We start from the raw sequence: 13,761 nt of genomic DNA on the forward strand, positions 1-13,761 counted from the left end.
ATAATAAAGCAGACAGATCCAATGTGGCTTTTAAATATTTTACCATTTCCTCTGTTTGTTGAATATCTTTTGCTGTGGTTTTCACCGAAGTGTTTGACAAGTCACACATGGAGCAAAGGAGATCCAAGTAGGTCCTTGCCTGCTTCTGCAAAGCTCTGAAGTGTTTGACCTTAAAAAAAAAACACATTTGTCAGAATGAAAGAGACGCATACTCTACTTAGCAAATCTTTGTACCATTTATAATATTTTGTTGACATTTCGAAAATAACCTTACTATGTTCAGTAATTATAGCCCTTGTTGTAAATCACATGTATTAGTAACTCGTAGAAAGAATTCAAGTCCTGACTGGTGTGGCTCAGTAGACTGAGTGCTGGCCCGTGAACTAAAAGGTTGCTGGTTCGATTCCCAGTCAGGGCACGTGCCTGGGTTGTGGGCCAGGTTCCCAGTTGGATGCATGCAAGGGGCAACTGGTCGATGTGTCTTTTAAACATTGATGTTTCTCTCCCTCTTCCCCTCCCTTCCCCTCTCTCTGAAAATAAATAAGTAAAATCTAAAAAATATTTTAAAATTAAAAAAAATATAAACACACCCAGGCAGAGATCCATTTGACCATCATCTCTCTCTCTTTTTCTTTCTATTGTCATTCTATTTCAGTGGTCCCATATTTTCCCTATTGCTCTCCTCTGTTTGAACTTGGTTTTCCATTTCAGAGAATGAATCTTTACCCTACTCTGGCCTGCTTCTTAGCATGTTTTTACAAAATCTGGAGCCATAAAAGAAAAGGCCATTGTGCATTTGCAGGCTTCACTGGAGTTTAGTAAAAATGTAGATGGCTGGGCTCTTTCTTTCTGCGGAAAACTCGAGAAAGGCATTTCCAGGTGGATCATGAATCTATACACACAAACAGGGAGAAATGTGTTTCTTTGAAGACAGCGAGATATGTAGGCTCTGTGTTAGATAACAGGACAGGGAGCAGCACACAAAACACAGCCTTTGTTCCCATGGAGCTCATAGTCTTACTAGAGGGACGGGCAGTGATGAAACAGGTAACCAGCTATCGGTTAAGGCAAGGGTCGGATGAGAAGTGCTGACAGCCTGATGGGGGGTGGGGGGTGGCAGAGGTTTCGAGAAGTAGTTCTCACTTGCTCCGTTTATACGATAAATTGGCAAAGTGGTATTGACTGTTTGCTGTATAGGATACAGTTGATCTACAGAAGCATCAGGTGAATTTCCAAAAGCAGAGTCAACAATGAAGCTTATGTTTTCACTCCTACCTTCATATTTTTTCCTTTTCCTCAGAATTATACAGATTGCTAAATACACCATTCTTGTATAGATATAATAAATATAACTCAATTTTCTATTAAGTCAAAAGTGGCACCTAAATTTTTAATTTTAATTTTTAATTTTATAAATACATTAAAAAAGAATAACAATTTAAGACTGATATTGATCTGATTCCAAAAGCATTGGGAGCAGCTCATAGATTGTCGGTGACAAAACAGTTGCAAAAGATTTCACTAAAATCAATTTCAAGGGTAAATCTGGCAGTACTTTTTTCGTTCCCCCAAATTCAATTGACATGCCTTATAAAGAACATATGCCTTCTTAATGGAATCATATTAGTGTGTCATTTTCTCATGGTAGTGGGAGCATATTATCCTTATAGGTTTATTGTTTATCAGGTAGGAGACACTGGAGATACACATGGTCCTGGAATCACGACCAAGATGTCACTGCATCCTATCACAGCCGGACCCCGTCTGACACCATCTGAAGTTGTCATGGTGTCAGTAGTGAAATTTTCCAGTCACATATCCGAACAAGCCGATGACTAGGGTCAAACTCAGGTCTTACTTATAGAGGCATACCTTGGTGATACTGTAAATTCAGGAAAGTATCACAATAAAGCAAGTCACACAAGTTCTTTGGTTTCCCAGTGTATAGAGAAGTTTTGTTTACCTTATACTCTAGTCTAATAAGGAAGCAATAGCATTATGTCTAAAAAAATGTACCCACCTTAATTAAAAAATACTTTACTGCTAAAAAATATCAACCATCATCTGAGCCTTCGGTGAGTTATAAACTTCTTGCAATTTGTAAAGAATGAAATATCTGCGATGTACAGTACATATAGCCCGATAAAGTTGGTGTGCCTGCACTTTTATATCCCTAGCAGCCAGCACAGTTTGGCCACTAATAAGCACTTAACGTGTTTTCATTGACTATCTGAATAAACCACACGACATGAGCTTCCAGGAGTCCATTACCTGCTTCACGGCTTCTGCCCTGCTCAGGGGTGGATGTGGGCCCGGCTTTAAATCTGGCTGGACCGCAGAAAGCCAGGCCTGGCACTGCTGCAGAGTGTCTTGTCGGCTAACATGCCTCTGAAGTTCATGTTCCAAACTCTGGTACACCTGAAACAGAACAGTCATGCTGCAGCTGTGTGCGCTGTCTCCTCTCTACAGGCATCACTGGAGTCAAACGAAACACATCCACAAGCTCACTGAAACAGATTCCTGTCCCAGGACACCCCAACACAATACGTGTATCTACGGAGTTTTCATGCGTTCCCGAAGGTTGCAGAGCACAGCTGTCACCCCCAGTTTATAATGTCTCAACCCACACCTGACCATATAACATCCCGATCAGGGGAAGAGAACGGGGCTGGGGTTCATGTAACTGTAGAAGTGTGTTAGACTACATAAAGTCACTGACGTCGACTGCCAAACACAGATCACAGTTTCTGTAGCTTCCCCATGAGGGTATAAAATCGCAGTGTTGGCTAAGCTAGAAGCTAATAGCAAAATGCCATGTCATGGAAAGATAAATACTATTTCTCTAACTGAACTGCTTCTGCCTTGGGGGTGGGGTCAGACGGGAACTAAATTATGACCCAGGGGAGGGGAGAGGTGGAGGCTCTCATTACACCTGAGAAGCTCTGTTCCAGGAAACAGGAATCCAGAATAGTCCAAACATTTCCTTTTTTATTGAATTTATTGAGGTGACATTGGTTAATAAAATGACATAGGTTTCAGGTGTACAATTCTGTAACACATCATCTGTATATTTTACTCGCCACCCAAAATCAAGTCTCCTCCTATCACCATTTACCCCGCTTTATCCTCTCCGACCTTCTCCCAACCTTCCTTTCCCTCTGCTAATCACCATACTCTTGTCTGTGTCGGAACTGGTTTTCTTTTCTGCTTAATCCCTTCACCTTTTTCACCCAGCCTCCCTCCCCCATCCCCTCTGACAGCTGTCAGTCTATTCTCTGTATCTAAAAGACTTTTTATTTTGTTTTCTGTGCTCATTTGAGTCCACATATAAGTAAACTCATGTGGTATTAGTCTTCCTCTGACTGACTTATTTCACTTAGCATGATACCCTCCAGGTCCATTCATGCTGTCACAAAAGGTAAGATTTCTTCCTTTTTTACAGCTGAGTAGTATTCCATTGTATAAGTGTACCACAACTTTTCTATCCACTCCTCTACTGATGGGAGCTTGGGCTGCTACCAAATCTTGGCTATTGTTCTGGATTTCTTCTGATACACTCCCCAAAGTAAAAACACTGGGTCATAAGGCAGTTCCATGTTTAATTTTTTGAGAAAATTCCATACTATTTTCCACAGTGGCTGCACCAGTCTGCATTCTCACCAACAGTGCCAAAGGGTTCCCTTTTCTCTGTATCTTTGCCAACACTTGCTCTTTGTGGATTTATTGACGATAGCCATTCTGACCGGTGTGAGGTGGTATTTCATTATAGTTTTAATTTGCATTTCTCTGATGATGAGTGAGTGACCTTAAACATCTTTTCATATGTTTATTGGCCACCTGTATGTTCTGTTTGGAGAAGTATCTATTCAGGTCCTTTGCCCATTTTTTAATTGGATTGCTTGATTGTGTGTGTGTGTGTGTGTGTTGAGTTCTTTGAGTTCTTTATATATTTTGGTTATTAACCCCTCATCAGATGTATTATTGGCAAATATGTTCTTTTATTCAGTGGGTTGGTTGTCTTTGATTTTGTTTTCTTTGTTGTGCAAAAACTTTTTAGCTCGATGTAGTTCCATTTTTAAACTTTTTCTTTTGTTTCCTTTCCCCGGAGAGATATATTGGGGAAAAATATTGCTATGAGGAATACCTGAGATTTTAATGTCTATGTTTCCTTCTAAGAGTTGTATGGTTTCTAGTCTTACATTTAAATCTTTAATCCAGTTTGAGTTTATTCTTGTGTGTAGTGAATACACAGAGGCAAACACAGAAAGGCAGACAAAATGGGAAGACAAAGAAACATGCTCCAAGTGAAAGAATGAGAGAGATTTCCAGAAAAATAATTAAATAAAATGGAAGCAACCAAGATAGCAGAGGCAGAGTTCAAAACAATAGTTCTAGGGATGTTCAAGGACCGTCGTGGAAGAGTGGATGATCTCAGTGAGAATTCAAGCAAAGAGGTAGTAAGCATTAAAAGGACACAGAAACCAAAAAAAGAAGCAGTCAGAAATAAAGAATACCATCTCTGAAATGAAGAATACACTAGAAGGAGTCAACAGGATGCAGAATGAAGCAGAGGATCACATCAGCAATTTAGAGGACAAGAGAAGAGGAACCACCCAATCAGAGCAACAAAAAGAAAAAAGATTTTTTTTTTTAAATGAAGAAAGTCTAAGGGACCTCAAGACAACATCAAACATAACAACATCGCATCATAGGGTTACCAGAAGGAGAAGAGAGAGCAAGGGATTGAGAACCTGTTTGAAGAAACAATGGCTAAAAACTTCCCTAATCTGGTATACTTACTTTTTATTAAAAGGTCAATTCTTATCCATTTTAGACTTACTTTTATAACATTAGGGATTCCATTTTAGTACAATTCATTACACCCTTTAAAGTATAACTCAAAATTGATACTTATTCTTTTTATCAATTTCTATATGAATGCATAAAAATACTAAATTAGAATAGAACTTGGGTTACATAGAGTTAAAATAATAACTTATTCTGCAAATTACAGATAAATTATTTGGGTGTTATAGAATAAGTGGAAAATTAGAAAAAAGTATTGGTGATGTTCAACTAAAAATAAGCAAAACAAAATTCAAATAAATCTGATACTAACTGAAGAGTAAAGGGATTAGGTAAAGCCAAATATTTGAAATTCACTGCTTTGTCACATCAATCAAACGTACATTAGTTCTGTGTTCACATAAAGACTGAAATCTATGCTCCTGTCTAGACATGCTCCAAAACTATCCCGAACACCAAAGTATTAACACTGTTTTTACAAACCTGTAGATTGCACAGGGTTTCTCCTTGATTCATAGCCATTCTGGAACGTGCCAGTGGTACTCACCCTCTGGGCTGTACTGCAGATCGCTGAGTAACTATCCTGTGTGCCCTGCAGGTGCGCGTGCACAGTTTGTTTAAGTTTCGCTTGGAGGTGTTCTGCACATTGGCTGATCAAATTGTCGCCTTTAATTTTAAGGTTGTTCAAACGGTCTTCAAAACCAGCAATTTCTTCCATCATTGCCTACAAAAGAAACAAGAGTTCTCATAATTCAATTTTTAGCCTTTAAATAACCTATTTACTAAACAGAAAGTTTAAAATTAAAATTTCACTGTTTAATGATACTTTTGAAAGAGTTTTATAATCTGTCTTGGTTACCATATAGCAAATGAAAAAAAAGTATGTTTCAGGGATACTCCAATGGGAAGACTTAATGAGTTTAATAGATTAAGTTACATAGGAATGAGGAAGGAAGCTTTTAGGCTGGGGTGAGTTCAAGGCTTCTCTCAGATAGAGAATAGCTGCTCCATAGTATTATCAGAGAAAGGATGTTTGTAATGTTTTTCAGCTTTATATATTATCATTCTGATATAATTTATATCTAAAATATAAGTGTTTAGTTTATGAATATCGTCGTCGTCGGCAGCCGTCCGTCTCGAGAGACGATGGTGTAGCTTCTTAAGGGTCTATCTGCACCGCCGAGAATGGCTGTGCAGTCCGACTCGGGAGTGACACGGTATCTGTCTCCTCCCGTGTTGGATCGACATCTTACGATGACGCTGAAGTGTCCTCTCCAGTGAAGCTGAAGCTACAGAGCCTGGGCAGGGTGATATGGAGGGTCTGCTGTTGCCCATGCAGCAGACCCCCCCTCTCTTCGCAGCTGAAGGGTCCAAGGGAAAGACGGAGTCAATACAGCTTGGCTTCAGGTGCGCCGCAGGAGTTGCCGGTGTTGACTACAACGTCAAACCGCCTTAGGGACTCCGGCTCCGGATTTTCTGTCGGGGTTTACTCCCTTAGCCTTTCCCCTGAAGAGGTATGCCGCAAGGCAGCGGAGGTTTTTTGGAGTCAGAGTTTTCCTTCTCTGATGTGCCCTGACTGGAAGATCGAACCAGCGACACTTAGCTCGCAGGCCGACGCTCAATCCACTGAGCCAAACCAGCCAGGGCTAATTTATGAATATACAATTTATCTAATACTATAACATCTGATATATATATAAAATAATCTAACATCTGATGATCAAGGTATACCTAATTTACATCAAATAATATTTATATTAATAAAAATAACATTTACCACTCACCATTTATTAAGCACCTGCTATATTCCAGGAACTATATGTAAGTCCTGAGGAATGTGTATTATTATCATTGTTTTACAGATGAGGAGGTTGAAGCACAGGGAGGTTGTATGACACACTCAAGGCCATGCCAACTAGGAAATGGCAGTGCCCCCAGGCTTTGGACCCCACTCTGCCTGACTTTGGCTCATACATACCCCTGTCCCCACATGTGTTCTTTAGAGAGCGTTCTCAGAGATTACATGGAGACGAGTAACTAACTTTTTCAAATCAGGTTTTAATTTCCTTACTGCTACGTGATACTAATGACAAGTGACACATTCCAACACAAGGCTTCCTGGGTCAACACATTTACGTATCTACCGAAAACCTAGTGGTCCCTCCGTAGCCTGGGGTATACCGTTTTTCCAACAGTGTTGTGTTAATGGTTATTATAAACACCAAATTGAAAAGAACCATTTGGTTTTCCAGTTGGAATAGAGTCATTGTATCACGAGGGTATTCGAGGTATTGCCTCAGTGCCCAACGCAATACACCATGCAATTAGTTTTCTATTCATATTTGCTAAATATAATTTTCTCCTATAGTCAGGAATCCTGAAGCCCAGGGATGTTAATGGCTTTCCTAAGCACAGTAGTGGACTTTGACTATATCATGACTAAAATTCAGTTTCTTAAAGTCAGCAAAATTGCTCCATAACATTGTGATCATACGACATCTGCCATCTGGCACATATAATTACTAAAAATACACATTAATAAAGATAAGAATGCCTCATAGCAGTACCATAATTTTTGGTTTACACAGTGTTTTCATAGGTATTATCTCCTGTGATGCCCACAACAGCTACGTGATGAGGCCGGTCCCATCACTTCCCTTTACAAAGGAGAACAAGGAGGCTCAGAGGAGCTAAGTTCTCCCAGCTAGGAAGGAGGGAGTCTGGCTAGAATTCAGACTTTTTGATTACTATGCCTGTATCCTGTCTTTGGTTGTACTTTTCTAAATTAAAGAGAATCTCTTTGATAAATTACTCCATAAAGATTAAATTCTGTAATAAGAAACCATTAGCTAGGAAAAAGGCTAGAGCTGAATGTCAGGATTCAACTATTATTGATTCACTTAAATAGTGAATTTAACTGTTCTCCATTATTAGGTATCCTTGGGACTCAGACCTGACTCTTTAACTTCAATCATTATAATCCAGAGATGCGCGGTCACGCACACAGACAGGCATGGCTGTGAAAGCCATCCCGTAATCCTCAGCTCTTCAGAGACCAGATGTACCTTGTGGTGGGCCAGTTGCTGGGTGATTGTCTCTAGGCTGCTGGTCTCCATGAGGTCGGGTGCCACCAGCCTGCCTGACATCTGCAGCAGCCACTTCTCCACTTCCTGGAGCTCAACGTTGTAATCTTCGTGGTCTTTGACCTTCGCCTCCAGACTGTGAACGTGCTCCTGTGAAGCCAGGTGCCCATTAAAGGTGACTTTTAAGCCAAAAGCTACTCAAAACTGTTTTATATTTTAAAAACCCAGTGCAACTCTTAGGGTACATATATCACATGGGGTTCCATATATCGCAAAATTACTAGGATCTGAAAAAACAGGAAAAAAGTCATTCTGCCATCTGAATAGAAAGAAAAATACTGATCCACCCCAGCGCTTAAATTATTCTGACAGAGAAAAAGGAGTCAGGACCCACTTTTTGGCAAATAAGTAATTTTGTATTGAGTTTCTGATGTCACCTTACCTTTCCTTCACTGCAGAGGTCCTGGTAATCACTTTGAAGCTTATCTATTTTGTCTTTCAAAGTAGCATCCTGCACCAGTTCCAGAAGAGCTTCACCTTTCTCTCTCACTGATTTTACTGATGGTCCATGGGACAGCACTATTTGTTGAAGTGACTGGAATTACAAAGAAAAAAAAGAGAGAGAGAGTTTGCCCGTGTGGTCAAGATGAGAACACCACAGATCTGATACTTGCTTTATAGATCTATACATGAAAGGAAATGGTTTTTAATGGTTAATATTGTTTTTAAATAGAGTAATGCATCCAACAGCGTGGAGAGAGAAGTATGGAAAAGATTTGCATTTGGCTATATTCAACACAGGTGCTATTTCCAGCTTCCACCCATTCCTTGCAGCAGAGAAAAACACAAAACGAGGCACTGTCATTTTATCTTGAGTTCATGAAGTTGCCTGCTGTTTGAGGTGCACGTAAAGCTAAGGAGACAAATCCCAGCTGTGAGGGTGCTGTACAGGCAGCCCCAAGAACTCAGTGGTTCGATGAGACACTGTCAGATTGGGTAGAAAAGTCAAGGATTGAAGAGACATTGGCTGGAAGAAGAAAAAGCTTCTGACAGGGAACGCTTTGAGGTAAGTCATCACACAATTCTTACAGACTATCATTTGACCCTTTAGGTCAAGTTTAGAGCACAAATTATTCCACATATAAACTTCCATAATTGTTTCAAAAATGTAAACAGGTGAAATAGCTCTATCTATATCTTGCGTGGCTAGCTATAGTCACACCACCATTTATTCTTTGAAAAATTAATATCTAAGATGTTTAGCTACAGGTGGTTAATTAGAACGTATTTTCTTACAAATATGGTACCACATTTTAAATTTACCGTAGGTCAGCTTATAGGCCTTGGATACCCAAAGGTGAAGGGAAGACTACCTGAAGCAGATCAAGTCTACAGGTGTGAGATCCTGATGCCAAGAAGATATATCTGGGGGATCCCTCTACCTGAATCACACTGTGAGAATAGCTCCCCATGTATTGATACAATCTTTGAGTTTCAGGCAAATGTGACTCCTGGATGGGAATACAACTTTGAGGTAATATATGTCGCCAAACTCATCTACATCACTCACCCCCAGTAGAATAGACATGTTATGGATGCTCTCTAGCCCCTGCTGAGGGTGACATGCCAGGACTCATCTCCCTCCCATTCAGTCCCTACATGCTCCTCCTGCCTTTGTCAGTGAGTGACAACACGCTACCTTGTATTTAGATAATTGAGCTTTTTTTTCATATAATTCCATTTTGGGTTCTTCAGGCACATGCAGGATTTCTTGGTATTCTGTTATCCAATGAGTGAGTGCTTTATATTTATCTGAGAATTCTTTTGCTAAATGAAGGCCTTTTTCCAGAGTCATGTGCTCTTTCCGAACTGTGCTGGTCAGCTCCTTCAGCTGCTCCATGTGACCATGAATCTCGTTCCTTAAACTGTCTGCCTCGCCGTCCTCCAAGAATTCCAGAGCCCTCTCTCCTTTCTCTCGCGCCGACTTCAGCAAACTGTGGCCTCTCTCCATGTCTTTTAGCAAACCCTGAGAAAGAGAAGGAGTCAATCTTTTCCTTCCTTTTAAAGAAAACACAACCCCATTCTTGAATCTATTATTGCCCCTTAAAATATGTTTGTGAGGTTTATAACCAGCTTTGACCTGCCAGGAAACAGAAATCCTCTTTTATTTACATTAACATAGGTTTTAAAATGGCCTGATCAATAGATGATTTCAGACTCAGTGACATAAGGAAGAGCTTGGTGTTTCTCTGATCCTCAGCAATGTTCCTAAAGATCTGAGTTAAAGCTGTTAACACACGGTGCTCTGAATTTGAGATACATTTTTTTTTTGTCTTAAGTTTTTAAAGTGTTAAACTGGAATTTAGTTAAGAATTTCATGAGCAGTCATGTCCAAGTCATAAAGATGAGATCACATCACCAATATGAAAAAGTCTGCTTTTGGCCTTACAGAGACAAGAACCTAGTATTTGATGTGAAATGATGCGCCAAGGCCCGCCCATCGCGCTGGGCAGGGATGAGCACATGCCTCCCAGTGGCTGTGCGGGAGGAGGGAGCCCATCGGTGGGGGAAGAACGGTTACGAGACAAAGTCTGATGATGGCACGCCTACCTCCAGCGTCTTCATTTTTTTCCCCATCATGGCTTTGTCTACTTTCTCAATTTTGGCAGCCACATTCTTGAAGTTTTTATGAGTAGAGCTGTACCAATCAGAGTAGGCACTTAGGGATAATTCGGCTTCCTCCAAACTCTGGATCTCTTCCTCCAGGAATTTTATTTGTTCCTTTGGAAAAAAAGAAACAAAATTGCATGGTCAACTGCAGACCCGTGCCAGTGCCTTCGCGGAAGGACGTGAATGGGAGGGGGAACGTGTTCTGGCGGGGGCAGGGGGGGGGCTGCTCCACAGGGGGCTGCCGGCGGCCCTCTCACCAGCACTTGGAGCAGAAGGGCCTGGTATCTGGACGTCAGCCGGGTGGCCTGGCCGCCCAGGCGGCTGCTCACGTGGCGGTCATCCAGGATCTCCTGAGCTCGGGCTCCCACCTCCTCCACTTCATCTCGGTAAGAGGTGACTTCTTCCTGCCACTTCTGAAACGACGGAAAGCGGGCCAGGAAAGGGTGAGGCTCAGGCCTTGCTGAGTGAGACAAGTGTACGTATAGTTTCTGAACAGGAGATGATCCCAGGGCCTATTTAGGATATTTTTATTCTGAGATTTAATTTTGAAAATATGTATTTTGACCTTCATAAAAAATTGTGTTACAACAATGTCATAAAAATGATACATTCTTGGTTTGGGCACTTTTTTGTATATATTCCACTTCAATTCAAAAAACATATTAAATTCTATTCAGGTATACCTGTATTAATAGGGAAAGATTCTAGTGTATGTTTACATGATACTTATCCTGATATAATTTTGAAAATGTATCATATATACCCTTCATGAAAAATACAATTACATGAGAAAAGCTGTACTGCTTGAGTTTGAGTACTTTTTTGTATATATTACAATTCTGTTCAACATTTTAAAGCAGAGTGGCATATTTTTATATTTTATTTTGTACTTAGACCACTTTTAAACTAGATGAAAAATGAAAAATATTCTAAAGGCCTAAGCATTATTTTGATCATATGCATCAAATTTGCATGAAAATCAGAATAAAACTAAATACCAAGTATCATTTCAATGCACAAAATTGGAGTGATTTCAAATCAGAACCATTCCCTTAAATGCTTGCAATACTAGCATTTATGTACCTTTACAAAGCAAGGTAATAGGGTATTGAAAAAATATAAAATATTTCACTAGATTATATTTTATTAAAGATTAATTTAAGATTCTATTCATAATTGCTGTTAGAATGCTCCACTGTAATTTATGTTAACATTCTTTTCAAGCAGAAGATTTTGCAAAATCTAAACCTTGAACAAAAGAAATTTACTAAATAGCTTAATGCAACAGACTCTGCAAGGCAACTGCTTCTCTGATCAAGAACAGGAATTTGCACTAATTTACCTTCATCTGATGTAACTGTGTCTCCTTGGCTGCCCGGTTAGACGGCCCTGCCGTCCTGAGACTCACTTTCTGCTCCAGCGTTGTTAGCCACTCGTCCACCTGCTGAAACTTCTGTTCCATCAGTCTCAATTTGTTGACGACATTATTGAACTGAGTGCGGGTCTCGGACAGTCTCTGCTGGTAAGCCTGCCAGTCCTGCCGCAGGGACTCCAAAGCCCGGTCCTCCGTCTGGGGGATGCCTGATGCTATCACTTCCTCTCTGGTGTGCAGCGCTGAATTCAACAGCGCCTGTCCCTCAGCACAGTGCACCTGCAGCTTCTGCAGGGAAGGGTATGGCTGTCACACCTCATTCATATTTTACACCTGCACAGGTTATCATGTCTCACCCCAGCCAACTGTGCCACCTTGAACCTCATGTTAGCAAAGAATGACTTTATTCTGTCTCATTTAAAACAACCTAATATGAAATATTATTTCCCAAGACAGCAGAAAGGTTTGCAAATATTTGCTATTAAAATAATCAAAACACATGCACACACACATGAATAACACAGACATAGTAATATTTGTCTTAGTCATCTTAGAAACAGTTTGTGAAATTTGACGTCTCAGTTTTATGGCAAAGACACTTGTGATTAAAGGACTATTGTTTAAAAGAATAACTTAGGCCTTTTATGGCTCATAATCTGTTTAAAAAACCTAAGGCTTCTTGCTTGACATTGAATGAAATCAGTGCTATACTTGTAGTTCAGACAGGAACAAGGGCCTCTTTTTGCTAAGAAGGGACACTTTGCCAAAGCTGTGCTCTAGGGAATGTGTTGGCCAAGGAAAGTTAGCCCAGAGGGTAATGGAAGGTTAAATTATCACACCTGCCAACTGGATGCTCCCAGGGGCAGATACATTTTCTCCCACCAAGGCATAAGCCTCAAAGATTTATCTTACAAGTTCAGTATAAACCCAACCTTGAAGAGCATCAACTATAATTTATAAAAAAGAAAAACTCATATCTTTAAAGGTATTGGAAAAACAATATTGTATACTTGCATCTCATATGTTTAAAAATTGACACTGATACTTGATCTGATCAACGAAAGTTGTTAGGAACCAAGTCAAAACCCACCAAGTATGTTAAAAGTACCAACATTTTTAGTCAAAATACAGTGTTATAAAAGTATTTAATATCATTTCAAACCATCTGAAATTGCTGGTATCTGACTATTGCAAAAATAGCAATCTCACATGGTACAAACTAATGGACATATTTTTCCTCAGTATGATGTCACCTCAAGAAAGCTATAACATGAATCTGTAAATGTAAGAGCATAATGTATATGGTAAAATATTAATTAAAACAGCCACAAACACAGAAATTTTATTCCAAAGTCCTTAAAATCTGTTAGAAGTTAATTTCGTACTTTTAATCTTCTTTAATTCAGGAGTTGGCAAACATTTTCGGTAAAGGGCTGAATAGTAACTATTTCAGGCTTTGGGGGCCATTAGTAGTCCCTACTGCCGCCACTTAATTCTGCCCTTGTAGCTCCGAAGTAGCAAGAGCTGGTACGTAAATGAATGGGCATGGCTGTGTGCCAATAAAACCTTATTTAAATACAGGCATTATGGCTCTAGGCTGTCCTTTACTGATTCTTGCCCTAAGTTATTAATCTCCCTAATACATCACCCTTTCTATGTCTTATAACTGTTTTTACTATTACACAAGTCATCCCTGTTATGTAAATTCTTGTGTGTCCCATATTTTAAGTATTTGTCCCAAGGGAAAACTAGGTTCAATAGTTTAAAAGTCTGTTATGTTCTACTGGCCTTCAGTTTATACAAAGGTTTGTGAATGCGGTCCACACTGCT

At 39.9% G+C, this 13,761-nt stretch overlaps 1 protein-coding gene across 1 annotated transcript in view; it reads right to left on the minus strand.

Moving 5' to 3' along the window:
• The window catches only part of SYNE1 (spectrin repeat containing nuclear envelope protein 1), a 423,836-nt gene that overhangs the window by 183,925 nt on the left and 226,150 nt on the right, over positions 1-13,761 (minus strand). The window contains exons 66-74 of the mRNA XM_090279990.1: positions 11,902-12,219; positions 10,817-10,972; positions 10,500-10,670; positions 9,589-9,915; positions 8,332-8,484; positions 7,872-8,039; positions 5,354-5,530; positions 2,272-2,418; positions 44-169 (exon numbers count right to left, since the gene is read on the minus strand). Coding sequence (XP_090136116.1) covers positions 44-169; positions 2,272-2,418; positions 5,354-5,530; positions 7,872-8,039; positions 8,332-8,484; positions 9,589-9,915; positions 10,500-10,670; positions 10,817-10,972; positions 11,902-12,219 — 1,743 coding nt within the window. The remainder of the gene's footprint in view (positions 1-43; positions 170-2,271; positions 2,419-5,353; positions 5,531-7,871; positions 8,040-8,331; positions 8,485-9,588; positions 9,916-10,499; positions 10,671-10,816; positions 10,973-11,901; positions 12,220-13,761) is intronic.

The sequence above is a fragment of the Furipterus horrens genome, unplaced genomic scaffold, assembly GCF_987537825.1.
Source record: "Furipterus horrens unplaced genomic scaffold, mFurHor1.1.pri manual_scaffold_6, whole genome shotgun sequence".
Taxonomy (NCBI): Eukaryota; Metazoa; Chordata; class Mammalia; order Chiroptera; family Furipteridae; genus Furipterus; species Furipterus horrens.